General features: G+C 42.4%; 1 protein-coding gene across 5 annotated transcripts in view; it reads right to left on the bottom strand.

Annotated features, from left to right (window-relative positions):
- Positions 1–9615: 9615 nt before the first annotated feature.
- The window catches only part of Ttc32 (tetratricopeptide repeat domain 32), an 11638-nt gene continuing 698 nt past the window's right edge, over positions 9616–20555 (bottom strand). Inside the window, exons 2-4 of one of the 5 annotated variants that reach the window (XR_007348177.1) lie at positions 17527–17693; positions 10271–10440; positions 9616–9928 (exon numbers count right to left, since the gene is read on the bottom strand). Coding sequence is in view for 4 of the 5 variants with exons in the window: in XM_048804765.1 (XP_048660722.1) it covers positions 9876–9928; positions 10271–10387; positions 17527–17693 (337 nt within the window). In the remaining variant the exon portion in view is untranslated. Of the gene's footprint in view, positions 10441–14306; positions 16723–17526; positions 17694–20555 lie in introns of those variants that run through there. The other 4 variants (XM_048804765.1, XM_048804767.1, XM_048804768.1 and 1 more) reach the window with 4 other exon arrangements.

Here is a 20555-nt window from a genome sequence, read left to right as displayed (position 1 = left end):
AGGAGGTTCCATGGCACCTCCTCAGAGAGAGCCAGCAAGAGCTGTGGGGACACACCTGGCCCTCTGGTCTGACCTCGGCTTCCGCACCTGGTGGGCAATGCAACAGATCAACAAGATTAAAGCCCAGGGCAGCTGCTCTGCACCCTGCCCAGTACCAGGACCCAGGTTACTGCAGGCACCAAGATGGAGGTCTGTGGCCCCAGCCCGCTCCCATAGCCCTGCTCCTTCCTCCTTCCTGCCCGCACACTTCTCTACCTCAGGTTCTGGTTGCTGCTCCTGCTCGTTCTGCCCTGGCCTCTGCTGCCCACGGTCTCTGCTTGCCCCAGATGAAGGATCCGAAGGAAGTGCCCTCGGAAACCTCTGTTTGTCCACATGGGTTCCCCCAGGAGTAGCAGGAAGGTACCTGCCTTTTCTAACAGACCCCCTAACCAATGGGGACTTCCTAGGTTGGGTGGAGACCAGCTGTGCCACCAGGAACTTCCAGATGAGACTGTGGCAAGCTTTCGGCAAAACAGAACCTTCTGGCTGGAGTTAGTTGGTGAGGGGAAGACTCGTGGAATTTTGTGGCCCAGTGTTCCCAGGGCAGTTTCTCCCAACCAATCCAGCAAGACTGCCTGGCCTGGGGAAGAGGAAAGGAGACAGAGAGAATTGAGGGGCTCCCAACTCAGGCTACTTCGGAGCCTCTGTTCCCGGCTCCATCTGCCCTGCAGCGGAAGGCCCTGGGCCTGCTGCCCTGAGCCTTAGCATAGGTGCTGTTGGTGACAGGACGCTGAGAGCTGCCATGCTTTCTTAGGCTGAAAAGTGACCTTAACTCCCACATTTCAGATCTTCTTTGGGGCCTGCCAATCCCCTGGTAGCCTCACTAGCCTTCCGCTATGTGAAAATACCTGGGGACCCTATTCAGGGACTCTGTTCTGGACTGTCATGACTGACCAGGTGAGCAAGCTTCTGAGATGCCCTGGTTGCACTGCCCCAAGAAACAAGAGTCTAAAACCCCAACAGCCAAGACAAATACCATGTAACAGCCAAAAAGAACACACACACACACACACACACACACACACACCGCCTCCCAGGGCTGAGAACATTCGGGAATCCAGCCTTTCTTCCCGGAGGTGTGCTGCCTCACCTTGGCACAAGCTTTCTTCACAGCCACAGAGACCACCACTCCATCTTTGCCTTCAGGGTTGATGAGCAAAGCCTTAGCAAGCAGAGCAGCTTTGTAGGTGGACACAGAAAAACACGTACCACTTGCAGGTGGCTGTGACTTACTCAGCTTGGGGGAGACCAGAACTGGAGCAGCTGCTTCATTTCCTACTTGGTCCTTCCCCAGCCCCAGATGGCTGGCAGGAGGCTAAACATTGAAGAAGGTTAAATGGAGCCGCCCACAGAAGCCTTGGGCTCAGGTGAGGCTCAGAGGAGACATGTTCCAAGGAAGGAGCCTTGGGGAGGATGACAAGGCTTTCCCATATAATTTGTGGCTGGGCTTATCTCAGAAGGAGGTTCAAAACCACATCAGCCTTCAAATTCCCCTGTGGTCTATTGACAGCCTAGAGACAAGAGTCCTACCCATCTTCCCCTGCCCACCTAGAAAGGTCCCCTTGCCTTTTCCAGTCTTGCCTCCCACTGGGAGTCTCCCTCTTTGGCCTGAAGACTAAGTACAAAGAGTTCCCTTCTGCAGGCCTGTTTGGCTGGGCCTCTCCTCTCACCTCTGCTCATGCTGGGCTGGGAGCTATAAGACAGTGCAGCCAAGCTGGGCTATGGCTTCACCAGCACTGGGGCCTGCGTTCCAGCACTCACCCTACTCCAGCAGCAAGGCTAAAGCCACATGAGTACATTCTTCTACCTGGGTGTAATCCTTGCCAGGTGAGGGGACAGATCAAGAAATGCTCTATAACTGGCCTTTGTGAACTCTGAGCACAAGGCACTGAGAAACCAACCCTATCTGCAGGAGGATGCAGAGAATAGACATCAAGTGGTTATGTTGTTCAGTGTCAAGGTGAGACTCCACTTGCACACCGTGTGGGCCCTGCTGTATGGTAGGAAAGTTCTGGTCTCAGAAAGCAGAATGAGAGCCAGTGTTTTAGGTATCTGGGCATGGAGGGCAGAAACAAAGTTCTCCATGAGATCACCAAGCACTTCCCCTCTTGAAATGAGTCATTCACCAAGTTCCACAATGGGAAAATGGCCACTAGTGAATCAGCCATCAGGGCTGGCATCCTTTGAGGTAAATCTAATGAGCTCAGTGCCTCTGCAGAATGACACCTAGATGAGTGTTGGATCAGCAGACTTTGATGGTGGCCTCCATGAAACATCATCAATAGGCAAGTACCCCAAGCTGAGAAGACAGGACCAGAACCCATCCTAACAGTAACAGCCCAAGAGTCTGCAAGTGCCTCATACCCTGCCTCCAAATTCATATCTGCCATGCAAGATCCCCAAGTGAAGACCCATCTCCCAGGAGATCTTGGTGTCATCTGAGCCCATCAAGAGTTTCCCATCCCTCCTGTTCAGTTTCTCACTCAGGATCTTCCCCTGACTTCTTCCAGACTCAGTCCATGGCATTTACCCAAGCCTGTGAGATACCTCCTCATGCTTGAGGAGCCAGCTGCTTCTAGCCATTTCCTTCAGTGACTATCAGGATGGACTGGAGACAGGTATAAATGGACACACGCTTTCTCCAGAGTGCCTCACATCCTGTTTCCAAATTCTTCTTGGCAACTGCAGAAAAGAATATAATCTGCTAAAGATAGACTTTGACCTAACTCCAAAGTGAGAGAGTTTTGTACCCATGGTTGGCCAAGAGACCTGTGGTGACACCAGTGGCATCCAGATCCCAAAAAAAAGTGAGTTATCAGAAACCAGAAAGAGCCATATAGAAATCTAGACTCCCTATTATACATTTTGGGGACACTGAGCAAAGTCCCTGGAGGCCCAGGTCCTGTAGTATTTCCTGGGCTCTCTGGAAGACATCTTCCTGGCACACTCAGCTTGATGACCTAGCACCAATGTCCAGAGTCGAGTCTGACAAATGTTTGCTGGTAACTGACAACAGACCAAGCAGAGAGAGGCAACCTGGCCTGAGTGGGACTTCTAGCCAATCCTCTGCTTAGCCAGTCACTAGTTGTGTGACCTGGACAGTCTTTTTTTTTTTTTTTTTGAACCTCAATTTATGAAAAATGGGGCATTAACTTCATTAAAGTCATCAAAGACTTTAGAAATGCTGATAAAGCATCTGCATGTAGACTTCTTCAGAAGGAAGAGAACTGCCTATTCCTGACTGACACCCCCAAATGAACTCATTTCCTGCCTCGATGAAGTCTTCCTTCCCGTCCCTTCTCAGACTTTAGCTCCTCTCTCCTCTCCTCCCCCTCTCCTACTTATCCCTTCCCTTCCCTCCTGTCCCCTCCCTCCTCTCTCCTAAGAGGAAGCTTTCCTTCTCACCAAAGCCAGTAGTGAGAAGGTGCCCCAAAGGCTTACATCTTAGGACAAGTGGGGCCTGGAAGGAGGGGTATTGGATCACTCTTGACTTGCTGAGACTCCCACGAGGGAACCTCCACTCCTGCTAGAACAGAGGAGCCTCTGACCATGGGAACTTAGATGCTGGAGAGGGTCCCAAATCATTGGCCCCTCAAGGTCTCTTCTGCCATCATTCAGTCTCTGTCATGCACTCACTTCTGTTCTCAGCTCCATCTACATCGCTTGACCCAAGTCTGCCTAACTTGCATCTCCTCTAACTTGCATCTCCTGAAGAGAGGCGGAGGAAACAGCCCCTCACCACGCTGGACAGCAGTAACACTGAGCAGCCCTGCCCCACCAGCCCTGCCCAAGAACCTCTCTGCCCATCTTTCCTCCACAGCTCCAACCTGAGTGCTGACCAAAGGGTACCTTGCCCTTCCTGCAGAGTGTCCTCAACGACATCTTAGCTGGGACCAGGAACTCTTGCTGGAGGAGGCCTTGCCTACAAAGCTGAGTGAATTCAGAAATCTCCTTGGCCAAAAAAGCCTGGCTCTCACCCTGTCTGCTGTCTGGCTATGCTAATCTTCAGGCATTTTATAAGTTTAACAAGTCTGGTTATCTTTCTAGAAGAAGGAAATCCACGTGAGTCCAGAAATATTGCTCTTCCTGCCTCAGTGACTCCCCTAACACCTGTGCATCTTGAATTCAGTCCTGGGAAATGTGCTTGTTCATCTGACCTGGTTTTCAGTAGCTATGGGGGTTACACACCCACTACCAAGAAGATTGGGATCTTGGTGGAATTCTGAAGGAAGCATGTTGCTTCCCTCCACACACACTGTTATCCTGAAACCCTGTCATCTTCCTCCCTACAGAGCGGTACCCAAAGGTCCTGTCTGTGGCCTTGGCTGATGATCTGCTTCCTGGTCACAGTGGTGGTTGCTATGATGGTTCTGTCCAAGATGACCTGTAAGTCATCCATGAATGACACCAGATTCCAGGTATAATAGGTCAAGGGTCAAAAACTTATTTAGAGTTGCTTCAAGGCAAAAGGGACTATATTTGAAGGACACAATTCTCACAGCAGCAAAGTCAGGCTTCATGAGCAGCTTGGAGAGTGGAGAGTGGAAACAGCCTCTCACCTGCTGGTCCTGTCCAGCTCAGCCTTGCTGGGGTTCTGAAGGACCAGTAGCAACAAGAGGTTTAACTAATTCCTAATGTGGACAGGCAGATCTGGAGGCAGACCCAAGCACACAGCACCCTGCTGTCCTTCCAGTAGTGCTCCACTTCAGAGATCCTGGCCTTTGCCAAATCAGGGAGAACTCTCAGCATTCCACAGAAGCCCTTGAGACCTTGACTTGGAATTTGTTTAGTAAAGTGAGATGATCAACTTCAGCAAAGTTGTTCAGCTCCTCAGGTACCAACAAACCTATTAGCAAGGAGGAAACAGGAACAAGAATAGTTATCATCCCTAGAGTCATTCAGTGGAAGAAAAACTGCCCTGGAGCCACCTCAGGCCTGAGAACCAGAACTCCAGGGGCATTCAGTGCTCCTGCCTGTGACCTGGCTCCTCTTGCTTAGGAGTTGGCCTGACTTCTCAGGAATATGGTTACGTTCTGCGTCATAGGACTGGTTATACCCACTTGTCCCTCTTCTCCACATGAGTGTTTTCCAGTGATGTCTGTAAGACCATCTTCACTTCTCAGGGTCAATGTTTAGCTCAATTCTGAGTTCACAAATCAGGATCTGAGTTAGAGCTCATGGTTTAAATACAGGCCTCTTATTTGGGGCCCTTCCTGGCCAGGTCTCGAAGCAGTCTTGGAGGAGGGTGGTAAGAATGTTTCCCTTGAGCCCAGTTACTGAGCTGGCCTCCTTTCCAGATCATGCCGTAATGGACGGAGGCCTCAGCTCAGCCCACACTCTTTTCTGGCCCATGCAGCTGTCTCAAAAGGGCCATGTTTCTTACTGTAAAAATGGGTGGTCCATCTGTTAACCTAGCTAAGCATCAGGTGTGGGTTAGCTATAAGGGGGTGGGGCCTACTGGCCTTGGGGGGAAGAGCCCTGACTTCCTAAGCCCCTGCTGTACTCTAAAGGCTTCAATGTGGTGAATTCTCCTCATTGAAGACCAGTTCATTATCAGGATTTTAAAAACACTAACATCAAAAAACAAAAGCAGAACATTTTAAGCACAAAATGTTGGCTCACATATAAGGGATGCTTCAATCCATCCCAATAGTCACCCCAGTATGCGGTGAGAAGGGGATATATCCGCAGGGCTTTAGTGAGTGCCAAGGCTGAGACTGGGATTTGCATGTTGTCATTTGTCATTGTCTAAAAGTTGAACTGCTCTAAAAAGTGAAAGTAGCAAATGCCTGGGAAGGGGGAGCACTCTGTGAAGTCCAAGAGCCGACAGTGGAACATCTGCCATCACCTGTAGTCTAGCTGAGCCCAGGCACTGCCACGTGGGCTGGAATCCAGGGCTCGGACTACAGGGACTTCCTCACCTACTCTCCTCTCCACCCCTACCCCCCATGGGCCAGTGACTTCCCCACTAGTGGGGTTCAAGAACCAAGCTGCAGAGCTCAGCCCTTCCCCTTTTGTATTGCTCTGCCGCCAGCTAGGATCATGTCCTAATTCTGAAACTCTATTGCCAAGGAAGTGTCCCCTTCTCTCCTACCCAGTCCTTCTCCCAGAGAAGCCCAGTATGGCCTCCAGATCTGCCTGTCCACATTAGCAATTAGTTAAACCTCATGTTGCTACTGGTCCTTCAGAACCCCAGCAAGGCTGAGCTGGACAGGACCAGCAGGTGAGAGGCTATTTCCACTCTCCACTCTCCAAGCTGCTCATGAAACCTGATCTTGCTGCTGTGAGAATTGTGTCCTTCAAATACAGTCCCTTTTGCCTTGAGGCAACTCTGAATAAGTTTTTGACCCTTGCAATTATATTTTTCCCCAGGCAGAAGAACTGGTCCCAGGGGCTGAGTCATTTGTCTTCCTGCTTGTCTCCCTCATGTCCCACTTCTTGTAGGTGTGACTTAAAGTAGAAAAACACAGCCACAATCCTACCCATGACCAACCCTCCACAGGAAAGTGCAGTGGGATGGCCTGGCGGCTGGCAGAGCCACAACCAGCCCCAGGGCTGTGGCTCCATCCCACCTCCACCACGGGACTGCAGAGCCAGAAGCCTGCCCTGGTGCCAGGCGCCAGTCAGCTAAGCAGAGCAGGCCTAACTCAGTACCTTTGAGGCCAGGGTGGCTTCTGGCAAGAACTCCTGTCCTCTGTGGGACAAAAAGACAGAGGAGCAAGGCTTGCCATGGGCTGAGGGAGTTCCTGGGATGCTGAATTTCCAGTTTCAAAACAGAGAAAGTCCTGGGCAAGCCAGGACAAGTTAGTCATCCTGGAAGAAACTCGGGTATAAAGAATAGAATTGGGGGCTGTCTCCTAATTTTGGCTACAGCCTCACTGAACCACCTGATGGTCTCTTTTGGTAAAAACAGATCTGCCTTTCTTGAAGGGTTATTATGCAGCTTCCATGTTGATACATGGAAAATAGCGGACACTTGCCTTATTGGAAGGTGCTCTAACGGATCTCTCACCCTCCTTCCCACCCCTACTTCCAATAGGTTGTCTTCCCCTGGACCTGGGGTTTAATCTGAAATTACTATTCTCCTTCCCATATTTGTAACCAGTGAGCAGAAACCTGGTGGGGTTGGAATGTCTCCTTTTCCCAAGGTCCTTCAGGCCAGCTTCCTTTCCTATAGCCCACAGTTTGAGACATGTGCCTCCCCGCAACTCATCTATGGTTTGAGCATCCTGTTTACTTTGGGGACTTGATTTGGGTGCCCATAACATTCTTCTCTGAGTTAGACGCTGAGCCTGTGCATAATTCCACACAGGATTGGGTCAAGGGCTCCAATCCTAGAGGATGGTCCTGGGCAAATAATTGAATACTGGTGTGGGTCTAAGGTTTGGTGTCAGAATTAATGAATATATGTGTAACTGAGGGGCTCCCCTAACTGGAAGTCACCACTACTCTTCCAAATTGAGAGAAGAACTGGCTTTGGTCATAATTCTATTGTTAACCAATCACATAAACTTTAATCCAGAAGTTCCTCTTCTGTTGGTCTACCTGTAAAATAAAGGAGCTCATCTGGTTCCTTCCAGCTCAAAAGTTCTATGACTGATGAAAATTGTATGCCCATTAAGCAAATCCAAAGGAATTATGTCTGGCGATTTGAAAGTTAGCAGCCAGCCCAAGGAGGAAGAGCACAGGGGGCAAGGACGATCTGCTCTCCAGCCCAGAACTCTTGCTGCGGCGTTAATGGACGATGATGGAACACAGCAGCGATTTATGAGAGTTCATGAGCAGGAAGCCTGAGGAGGCTGTACATTAGTCATGTCTGAGATTCCTTCTCACTGATACTGCAAGCCTAAGGAGCCAGCACGGCCACTGCCCAGATGAAGGACTTATTGATCCAGAAAAAGGAAGTCAGCCAGCATGCTTTATTTTAATAGCAAATAAAAATGACTTTTTCCAGGGAGGAAACCCACATAAAACTATTGGAGACAGAATTCTGGATCAAGTCAGGCTGTGATGAGATAACAAAATTACATGGTATTGCCGGTCTCCAATTTGAAAGAGGAAGCATAATACCTCTCAAAAACTCAGTCCTTCGAGGCTGTTACAAAAGGAGGTCTGCCTCCCGCTGCCCTGTACTGCTCCCCGCCCTCTCTGATTGTTCAGAGACGGTAGGGGGAACAAAAACTGTTCAATGACCCTTGGACATGAATGACCTGGGCTTAGAATAGGACTAAGTGCCAAAAATATACACAACCAACGTGGCTCCTGCTCCCAAATCCCCATTTTGAAGAAGGAGATGAACACCCATGGAATGAAAGAACATACTTAGAAGCTAGGCTAAATGTTATGGATGGGTGGTTCTCAAACCTGAGTGTGCATCAGAATCTCCAGAGGACTCATTAAATCACAGATGGTTGGGCCTCCCTCCATGGAGTCAGACTTAGTTACTTTTCAGCAGGGCCCAAATCTTCATTTAGAGCAAGTTCCTGGTTCCTTCTGGTGCTGCTGGTCCAAAGACCACACTGAGAATGAACGCAACAGGCCAGTGCTTCCCATGCCTTAGTATACATGGGAACCACCTCGGGATCAGTTAGGCTGTAAAGTCTGATTCAGTAGGTCAGGCACAGGCCCAAGAGGCAGCATTTCCTTCTTGCTTCTGGCTTGCTGGGCATTGAACCCAGGGTTTCACACATGATAAGCACACACTCTACCACTGAGCTATACCTTTTTTGCATTTCTCACAAAGCCAGGTGATGCCAAGGCTGCCAGTCTGTGGACCACATTCAGCAGCCAGGGTGCTCCGTTTAGACCATCAGTGTCATAGAGATTGGAGAATGGGGGTGAGTGGGTTGATATTGGTGTAGAAGGTTTAATGGGAGTTGTTGGAACTTAGGCTAGTCCTTGAAAAATGAGACAATTTAAGTAAATGAGAAAAAGAAGGTGCTCCTGGAGAGAATACTTAGAAAGGCAGCAAAGGTAGAAAAGTGGACACCAGCCATTGTCACACGCTGGTGGAAGTGACAGATCGAGGCTTGGGGCTCCACGTGCAGGCGCCTCACTCCATTTGTGTCCACCTCACTCTCCCCATTCAAGAAGCTGGTCCAATTCCAATAAGTCTACTGGCAGCTGGTCTTCATGATGGAAATAATTATTGTTCTGTGAGCCCCAGACTGACAGCTCCCATTCCTGTCTGCTCAGCCAACTTGGATATTTTTTCACCTGGCTTGCTAGTAATGGTTTGTTGTTTGGCAGCCTGAGTGACTCCCACTTTTCTCTTCCAATCTCAAGTCAGAGGAGCCTCAGTTCTCCAAAAGTTGAGTGCCTCAAAGCCACACAGGGTGGTAATAAATTTCTCAGCAGGCAGCCAGAGCAAACCAGCATGTTTTGTATGGTGCTTAGTCATGGGTTCCTTTCCTGATTCAGTCAGGGTCATGACCAAATAAAGAAACACAGCCCTCTCTCTACCCTCCCTTGCCTTGGAAATCTTTAGTTTATAGGCTAAACCAACAAAAGACCCATCCTTTTCTCAATAGAGCTTCATTTGTGGGTGCGAAAACACAAAAATACACAAAAGGCTTGTTGCCTGAAAATTGGATTATTTATTGGGTACTGTTCTTGTTTCCAAGCCCTGCCCTAACAAATATCACAAACTGGGTGGTTTATAACAACAGAGATTTGTTCTCTCACAGTTCTGGAAACCAGAAGTCCAAAATGGAGATGTAGGCAGAACCATGCTCCTTCCAATGACAGGGAAAGAATCTGCTCAGCTCTTCCAGTTTCTGGCAGCCCTGGGTACTCCTTGACTTGGGGCAGCACCACTCCAACTTCTCCTGCCATCTTCATAAGGCCTTCATGATGGAAGGTCCGTGACTGTGTTCAAATGTCCTTTTCCGAATAAGAACACCATTCACATAAGGACACTAGGAATGGTGGATGAAGGATCTGGCTTCCATCTACATCATCTTGACTAATCAGATCTGCAGTAATCTCATTCCCAAATAACATCTCATCAGAGGTATCTGTGGCTTTCACATATCTTTATTTGTAAATCAATTCCATTAAAGCCATCACAGGTACCTGTTACAATGCTGTATTTTTTTAAAAGTCCCTGCTGAATTTGACCTCTTAGAGACTTTCTTCCTCTAAGTTAAACCAGAAGTGTAAGCTGTTCTAATAAAAATGAAAACTTAACTACAAATTGGGTCCTTTCTCAGGGTCTTATCCACCTCATACCTATTAGCCAGTGATGAATCCGCAAACTCTAGACAGCAAGTGCACAAGCAGATTCCGACTGAGTTGTTCCTTGAACCACTCCACACAGTTGAGGCTCTTCTGCCTGCCACACACAGTCCTAGGGGCAGAGGGTATAGGAGTGTACAAAGCAGACACAGACCCCTGCCCTACCTGCCAGTGGGAAGAAAACAGGCAGATGGAAAAAAAATACAGGGACATGAGTATGATCGGGATTTGCAATTTTAAGCAGAGTGGTCAGAAGAGGGCCAGAATAAGGCCAAGGGGCAAGCAATGCATGGCAGAAACAGCAAGAGCAAAGTTTTTGGGCACTAGCCTGAGATCTACCCCTCATTCTGGTGACTGTGTTGAAGTATACTTTGCAGATGAGAGCAAAGCAGGAGACTTGTAAGGCACAGAGTCATATCCTGGGATGAGGAGATGGAAGTTGCTGGAATCTGGGTCTGCTACTGGTATACTGAAATTGAAGTCAAGCCTGAAGATCTGGTGCAGTAGAGATGCCATCAGCTACAGGTGCAAGACTGAAAGCTCGGTTTGGGATAAGGTGAGTTTTTGCCACATCAACTCTATAATCTTTAAAAGAGCTCTATAATTAAGTGGAAATAGGTTCAAAACAATAGACTGCCAAAAGAATATATTCAGAGGTAGTCTTGGTAGTCAAAATTGCCTAGAAAAAACAGTCACTAAGGTAGTGAACAGAAATACAAGTAATTTTTAAAGAAGTAACTGGCAGGAATCAGAAAAGGAGCTTTTAACCCATGGCTTCCCACTGTGTTGGTTAAAAGTGATTACTTCTGGAGGGGAACGTGGGGCAGGGTCTTAATTCTTCATTTACATCTCCTTACTATAATTGTCATTACTTAATTGTCATTTCCATATCCATAAATACACTTTATGACAAAAAATTGGCAATCATTTTTAAAATGGTTTTAAAATTATAGGCCTAAGAAAAATGAAGTAGATTTCTATGTCCTCATGGAGAATAATGGCCAAGATCAATTATTTAAGTTACCGAATAATGGTACATACAACATAATTCTTTGCATGTGTGTGCATACATGTGCCCATATACATGTACAAAGAAAAAGGCCTGGAAGGGCAGATATGAACCATGGTGAGCCAAGGGAGTCAGAAAGGAAGTAATGGGGGAACTTTCACTTTTTACATTATATTCCGCAGCTTTTGCTACTTCTTAAAGGAGTACTTTCACATGTGTTTTAATTTAAGATAAAGGTCTTCCCTATATTTTGCTTTACCCAGAACTCAATTAAATGTCCATACAATCCAAACAGGGCTGAATATTTTAAAGAAACAGGCAACATGAAAATAGAAACTTTCAGTCCCCCTTTACTTTTATACCTGATAAAAATAATCCTTACAGTGTTTATTTATTTCAATAGCAGTGCTAAAACTTTGAAAAGTTAGGCATGGCTCCTAAAAGAACACGGAATGAAAATATGATAAATGTTTAACTCATTAATGAAAGAACCACCCAGGTGATAAGACAGCATTTGAAAAGCTAAGTATTTATGGGCAATGAAGAACTGGGAATAAAGTTGCCAGGTTAGATGCAAAACTGGTTAGCATTCTTTAGGGCAACAAAACCATAGCTTTTAGGGTTATCTTTTCTACCAGACAGTTCATTTGCATCTCCTCTGAACAAAAATTGACAAGTTACATGTAATCTCAGAGTCTGGCCCCCAATCAAGAGTAGAATTAAACAGTCCTCGAGTGGGTCTGTTAGACAGCTCGGTATGATGTTGAAAGAACATGCAATTCCTCCTTTTGCCTTTTTTCTAAGTGTTGGATGCTGTTTCTTAACATAAGATACAAATTTACATACTGGCAGCCACAGTTTTAAAGTTTCCAAATGGAGTTTGCTCATAATATTAATCTGCTTTTCACCATCCTTTGTGTCTGTTTTCAATCAGAAAGAAAAAAGACCAACAAGCAATTCTAGCATTGCAATAATGTTGCATTATAAAAATGAAATATATTTTAACATCATTTGGATACTTACCTTGATGAGTATTAAAACATTTTATGAGCAATTTAAATTTTTTATCAGGACCCAAAAAGTCTATATATCTGCTTTGAGTTGATGCCTGCCCAGCAACAACAACAAAATCATCAAATTGGTACAAACTGCAGTTTCAGATATTTGTAAGGATTTGGGGCAGACTCTGAGCAAGTTACTGAATTTCTTAGTTGCAGCTTCCTCCCCTGTGAAAAAAGACCTTCTTCACTGCCCTGCTACATGCATGACTGTATGCTGATCCACAGTGCTATACCATGGTTATGTACATATTCACAGCCCATAATTTCTGCTTTTTTACTTCCTTACAGGGTTGTTTTTTTTTTAAGAGAGAGAGAGGGAGGGGGAGAGACAGAGAGAGAGAGAGAGAGAGAGAGAGAGAGAGAGAGAGAGAGAATTTTTTAAATATTTATTTTTAGTTTTTCGGCGGACACAACATCTTTGTTTTTTTTTTTTTTGTTTTTTTTTTTGTATGTGGTGCTGAGGATCGAACCCGGGTCGCACGCATGCCAGGCGAGCGCACTACCACTTGAGCCACATCCCCAGCCCCCTTACAGGGTTTTTAAATTGTCTTTTACTACATGGATTATTGTTTTTACCTATGAACTGTTTTTTAACCTAACAGTTTTTCTAAAAACTATATTTATCATCTTCCTTTCCTTTTCAGAAAGAGTAAAATGGGGTCTTTTGAAGTCTCCTAACATTATATATGAAATGCAACAAGTCTCTCAGTCTCCCTTCAACCCCCGACCAAGTGCCATTTGGCCATTTGTGATTGGAATCCCCTTCCCCTAATTTACTGTTACATTTTTTGAGAAATATGGGAAATGTTAAAATCCGAATTTATGTAGAAGCAGTTAAAATTACACACTTAGCTCACATAGCAACAGCACAGTCTGCTTTTTACTAGGCACTTGAAAAGTTAGAACACATGTATGTCAACAATCAGTTTTTTAAAAATAACAGTCTATTAGCCTAAACACCCTAAATAAATTCAACACCACAGCTGCAGGCAGAGACATACCTACTAATTTCCTTAACACAGCTTCTAGCCAAAGACTATCACATGAAGCAAATTAGGATCATGCTGCATATTTGGACAAAACCAGAAGTGGCATCTTTGATCTGTTTTGAGCATGTGCTATTATGTTTCTGAAGCACACCCATGCTTGGTCTTTAATTTGCCTAAAGGTGCTTTTCTGTGTTATAACACTATTAAGTACAGTTTGCATGCAGGAAGAGCACGAAACCCAAAAAGCTTGAAAAAAATGGTGCAGAAACTGAACATACTTTAAAACCATCTAACTATTTCAAATAGATGAATTCTATCTCAATAAGGCTTTTTTAATGCATTAAAAAAAGTAAACATTCATGTTATAACAGTTTTGTGAAAATTGCTCACTTTCCAATGGTTACACTTGTTTTCATTGTTGAAACAATTTGTTTTCTTGTGAAAAGTATTATGGAATAAAATGGAATTCATAATTTTTCCAATTAAAAGTAATACAAATATTTTTTGTTTAATGGCTTTTCAGTTAGAAAAAGCATTTTCAGGGACAAATGGAAGTTGTTAAGCAAGAGATAGGTTTAATTATTTGAAACTTCTCGTTAAATTTTTAAGGGGACTAGACTCAGCAGAGATGGGCTGTTGAGGCCAGAATATATATACTGAACTGATTTGCCCTGAGTGGTGAGGATAATTATATTATGCCCACTGAGAAAGACTTATGACCTACAAAATGGCAGAGGGCCAAGCCTATGTTTAGGATAGAGAAGCTAGTAAAAGACAGAAACCCAACATAGATTCAGAAAAGAATAATCTGATGATGACTAAAAGCTGACTTGGAAATTTAAGCTTGCTTTCACCAGCTGTACCATAGTTTGCTATCGTAAAGTCAGTCCAGGATTTTGTTCAGTTCCAGACTTCCGAAAAAGACAAATAGCTTCATGCTTCTCAATTAGTGTTAAGAATAACTTTGTAATCTCAAAAGTAACATGTCCATTTATTCTATTTTACTGTACTTTGAGAAAGACAATTCTTATAACAAACTATAATTCTCTTCTACTTTGTTTTTGTAGAGGGAAAAAATGGAACAATTCAATTTAGGTACTTTTCTAGTAGGAAAATGAAAAGAACTGAACAAATTCTGAAGTATGGGAACAATAATGAACTATCATAAGAGTATCTTTAAGGTAAATATCAAAGGTATTATTTAGGCAACCAGAAACTTAGAACCCAAATGTATAATGCCTCATTTTGAAGACCATAAATGAGGTAAATTTATTATTCCCTTGTTATTTCCAGTAACAAGAAAAAAAATAAGTCCATCCATTCCCAATAAGGAAGTGCTGATTCTGAACTTCACTGATATTTTTCCTTTAAAAGGATGAAGAAACTCTGAATAATAAAATCCAGACAACCAAATGAAATTTTTAAAACAATTTTTCTTTTTCATATTATATCTGATCCGAGGCAAGAGTAAAGTAAAGAGAATATAAGCCAAGAAAAAAATACAGTTATATAAGTAGCATTTAAGTATTTGATTCTCTTGAACAGAATAGCTTTAAGCTCTCCCAAGGTCTAGAGACTTTGCTTTAAAAAAAAAAAAAAAAAAAAGTTTTCTTAAAAGGGATTTTTCTGTCTTCATGCAACTTTATAAGTTCTTTTAAAGACATTTCCAACAAACGAAAAGATAAATCTTATTGGAAAATGTGACTAATTCCAGAATATAGACTTTATTTCTGGCCATCTAACTTAATTTCCTCTTCATAGTCATTCACCTGCAGCCCAAATTCTCCATGTGTCTTGCCAGATATTATTTATGAACTACAAACAAGGCAATTAGTTTGTCTGCTTCGTGAGATCTCTTTTACTTAAAAATTAAGAAAATTATTAAGGCTGATGATGGTTATTGCATCTCAAATGGCCACCGAAGCTTGGCTGCGCCTTCCTCTGGAGACAACAGGCAAACACACTTTCCTTTCTCCCCAGGAGGGTAATTTCCATTCCAGAACAGCTTTCCTGCAGCAGCAATCAACTAGTTTGGTAGATCTCAAGATGAGGGTCTGTATCTTTGAAAGCCAAACCACAATAAAAATATTCCACTATAGATGGGACGTGCTGGCTTTGGCTTGTTTTCCCTTCAAGCTCGTCCCAGTTCTAGAGAGTCTCATCAGAACGCAATCGCTTGTTGGCAGCACATGATAAAATGGAACTTTCAAATCTTTACATTTACCATGTGTTTCTGTCAAATCCTTACCTCTCTATCCACCCCACCCCACCTGCAAAAACATTAATTTGAACAGTGCTGCTTATATAGTAAGTATTTAGTAAAAGTTGATGACAATAATTATGGTCATTATCCAGAGACAGAAAGGTATGTGCAATATTTAAAATTCTAATGTCTTATCAATGATTTCTAGAGAAAACTAAGTATAAGTTGAGTTCTTTCAAACTGCTCTCCTGCAGGACATATCTTTATTTTTAAGCCCAAAATGTCTGTGTATCTTGGTCACATAAAAACAGCTTTACTCTCAAAGCAAGTGGAATGGGGAAAAAATGAGCAGGGGATGAATGATTCTAGATTAAAAGAAATCAGAGACATAACACAATGCAATGAAACCTGATTGGTTATAGACTCCGAAATAAAAATCTACACATTTTGGGAATAGTTTGGTAAATCTAATTTGGACTGGATATGGAGGGCTTTGTGACACTTTAATTCATATTAGGTATTATAATAATATTGTGGTTATAACAAGGATGCTTTTTATTCTTGGAAGGGACAGGCTGAAACACTTAGGGGTGAAGTATTGTGATGTTTATCTTATTATGAAGTGGTTCAGCAAAATGTATTAATTTTAGACGTAGAGGAGAAACAAATGTGGCACAATGTTAACAACTAATGAATCCAAGTGAAGAACTTATAGATGTTGACTGTATTATTCTTACAACTGTTCTATAGATGAAAAATTTTTAATTATAAGTTGGGAATTAAAAAATTAAAATGTTCCACTGAAGAAAATACCATATATTTCTTTAAATATTTTACTATAATTATATGCAATTATACATTAATATTACTTATTTACATTCAACAGTTTCTCGACCTGAAATTAACAACTTTAAATACATGAACTCTCAGTACCAATGCATGAATCTTTTTATCTTAAATATAAATCAAAGTAGCTATTCTAAATTAGAGCCCCTAGACGCAGATGTAAAGATCATGAATTAACATTTCAACTGAGTTAAAAATTTCAATAATTTTTTTCAGTATTTCTTCTTTGTTTTTCTTCTTTGTCTAAAATAGTCTGTTTTAAGCTCAAAATAGCATCTTGAAATCCAGGATTTAAGTCTAGTACTTTCTTGAAATCTTTCAAAGCATCATCGAAATATCCTGTACCAGAACCCAAAAAATAAAAGAGAAAAAAAGCTGAGTATTTGTGAATGTTATTCATAGCAAAATCTGGATATACAACTTTTATGTTTATGAGCTTTTGACCACTTGTAGTATACCAAGTTTTTACTCTTAATATAGGGGTGTGTAAATTAATTTTGTGTGTTCTTATGGAATAATTACACCTAAAATTAACTGTGGAGGGCTGGGGGTAGACTGCAAGGCCCTGGGTTTGATCCCCGTACAGCAGAAAGAAAAAAAAAAATGAAGTTGGCTATGGTTTATTTATAAGATTTAATAGGTTAAGGTTAAGTAGCATAAGTCCTAAAATTTTAACAAAACTATACAATTGCAGTAAAATTGAGAAATAGGAAATTAGTTTTATTTTTAATTTTAAATGAGAAACAGGATCCACAGTCCCTTTAATAAAGGGATCTGAAACTTCTTCACTTTCTATTGTCTCAAGGATCTTCAGAGATCTTAACTCAGAAAAGTGTCACAGTGACCATCTCCATCACCCTCATTATGCAGTTGGGAATGCAGAGGCACAAAGTAATGGGGTGCCCCCCACTCCTGCACCCAGGTCCAATTCCCACCCCAGTGCTCTGCTATGATCTACAATGGCCATCAAAAGCCTAAAATAAACTCAGGTACTCTTCTTCCTTCCATGCTCCAATCCTAAAGTTGGTGTTACCTTTAAAACTTGATGACTGCTACATTTGTTTCACATTTAATAGCTCTGAAATAACAATACAATCAATGAAGGAAAGCAAAAATAAAGAGATAAATTTAAAAATTTCTTACCCAGCCTATACAGTATCAACCCTCTGTTGTAATATGGAACTTCAAAACTGGGTTGAACTTCTATGGCAGATGTGTAGTCATCCATGGCTTCAAAAAAATCAACCCTCAAGTACTTGATTTGCCCTCTGTTGTTATACGCAGTAGCCAAATCCTCAGGGATGCATTTGCTTTAAACAAAAAGTTCACATTAAACACAGTGTTACCAAATTCCTCTCATTTCCATTTTCATACTCTTTTGGGCATTGTCAAACTTCATAACCTATAACATGCATTGTCTATCTACACTGAAAAATCATGCAAGTAAATAAGGAACTGAAATGAATTTTTGTCTAATCCCGTTACTTTTGTAGGGCTACAGAACTAAGATGTCAAATTGAAAAGCACATGAATTTTATAGGGTACTCAACACTCCTATTCACTGCCAACATGTTTTGCTGAATATAATATTAAAATGACTTCATTTTCTAAGCACACACCAGCAGGGCAAAGAAGACAGATCAAATCATGTTGAGCAAGAAGGGAAAGGCAGCCCAAAGTTCAAGTTTGCTACGGATGGATCACAAAGTGAACCACCAAATTTACTTTCAAAATTTGAAGTGACCTTAAAACAATGAGACTTGAAATCATCTTCCACCAAAGAAATAAATACAAGTTAACCCTAGATGAAAATTCAACACATTGATTCCAGAGAGTGATCTCCAGGATGGAGGTGCCCTCTCTTCAGCCTTAGCTGAAGAACACCAGGCTGGCTCCTGAAGGGAGGGTAGATTCCGGTTAACTTGGGAGTTCTGTGTGCAGAATCAGTTCTGCCCGTGATAGGCTCCAGAGATGCCCCAAGAGCTTGAAGTGAACAGACTTTCCTATGGGGACTGGACATCCTGCAGTTCCAAGAAGCCACCGGTTCGACAGGTCTCAGTCCCCTCCCCATTACTTGAAACTCTCTCTGTACTGGACAACTATCTGCACAGAGAATATTAGGGATTCTTCTCTGAGTCAGAGATGATTCTGTTTCCTTTCTTTTTTTCAAAAGTGACTCTCAAATTCAAACCAAACAGAAGCTGCAGATTAAACTTATCTGTCATTTCTTCATTATACCCCATAGTGCAAAGTGTAGTCCTTAGAAAATATCTGTGACATTGGTCAGCTACTTAACATATCAATTCTTTATCTTACATAAGTACTGTAACCACTGCTGTCAGCTGAGGTACTCAGTCTAAGTTTGCTAAAAATGGAGAGGAACTGCCACAATTTTAGAAAATCTCTGTTTTGTAAGCCCTTACAGATTGATACAAGATTACTTCTAGATGCCACTAACACCACTGTTAAAAGTTGGAGAACCAGAGGGTACAGGCCCTACATCTGTCTGTTAGAACACTAGTCGAACTGCTATCCAGTAGTTTGAAGAAAAAAAAGAAGTGTCAGGACTTCAGTAAAGTTTTAGTTATAAATTTGAAGGTTCAGAGTTTTGTTATAAATTCTTATGTTCAAAGGATCACACAGAATGTTCAATTTAGTTAGATCTCACTACAACAAATTCTAAAAGCCTACTTTTTCATGCAGAAGTTTTGCTTCCAATTTTAAAGAAATGGGATAACAGTTGACACTAAAAATTTTTTTTTATGTTAGGATTTTTGTGAAGATAGTATTTCTTGTCATGAAATTTAACCAAGTTACCTAATCCAAATGTGGATTTTTAGCATTTGCTAGCTTTGGCAAAGACAACGTACTTGAAAATTAGATTACAGCTATGATTGCACCTTTGGATATTAAAAAGAAAATGTGATAAACCATTCAGAGTATAAGGCATTTAAAGATTGCAAATGGGGGCTGTGGTTGTGGCTCAACGGTAGAGAGCTCACCTAGCATGTGCAAGGTCCTGGGTTTGATCCTCAGCACCACATAAAAATAAAATAAATTTTTTTTTTTTTAAAAAAAGAATGCAAACGGTGTTTCAAAACAACTCAGGGCCCCAATATTTTAAAAACAAGTTTAAACTCTGAAGGATATAGTTAGAGGGGAAAGTTAACAGAATTTAATTTCAATTCATGACTTCCTAGAGGAATTTTAGAGCTGTTAGGAAAGTGGAGGCTTATTTTACAGATGAGAAACTGAGGCTGAGAAAGGAGCAGTCCTGCAGCAAAGCCAAGATGAGAATACACACATGATAAAGTCCCTTCAAATAAGCCACGGCAAATTTTTTTTCCTGTGTTGGTAAAGGACCAAAATTACATTTGCTATGGACACTTGGGTTCTGGGCTGAGACATGCAATGGAGGAAGTCTAGTTGGCATCCACATAATCTACTGCTGAATATATTTTCAAACCTACTAGACAGGTCTAGTCTCAGAGATCAAAACAAGGATAGAAAACTAAGTTTCCTATGTTTACCTTTTTTTTTTTTTTCAAGGGGGGGCAGTGTAAGGCAGAGATGGTGGCATCATCTCACTGTTCATTCATTAACTATCATTCTAATGTATTCTTGAGAGAACAATTTTATCTTTCTAGTTTAATTCTACATGAGTTTAACACGGTAAGAATCAAGTCTTCGGTTTTTTTATTAAACTTCAAAAGACTACGGGCATCTGAACAAGAAAAATCAAATCCTCCAGGGGAGAGGAGGATGGTGCAGATCTCTCTCAATTGTCAAGGAAATCCAACCAGCCCCTTTCTGTTCTTTCCTCACCTTGGTCCATTCTACAGCACCAACAAGTACGACAAAGGCAAAACTTGAAGCAACAACAAATGCTACACATCCAGGAATAAACCCCAAAGATGCTCTGGACAAGTGGATGTGGGCAGGTGAGGCCACTAAAATCACAAAAAAGAAAACAACCAGACTTTACATATTTCCTAGCAGAACCACACACATCTGCTTATAAAATGTTCTTGCCATAATGTTCAATTAAACCTCAAGATTTTACTACCAATTCACAGATGACCACATTAAATGACATCAGAGGGATGCATTCAACAGATCCAAAATATGGAAACTCTCAAGACACAAGATTCAGTTTTCTCAACAAATAAACT

The sequence above is a fragment of the Marmota marmota genome, unplaced genomic scaffold (genome assembly GCF_001458135.2).
Source record: "Marmota marmota marmota unplaced genomic scaffold, marMar, whole genome shotgun sequence".
Classification (NCBI taxonomy): Eukaryota; Metazoa; Chordata; class Mammalia; order Rodentia; family Sciuridae; genus Marmota; species Marmota marmota.
This window is presented reverse-complemented; position numbering and strand designations above follow the sequence as displayed.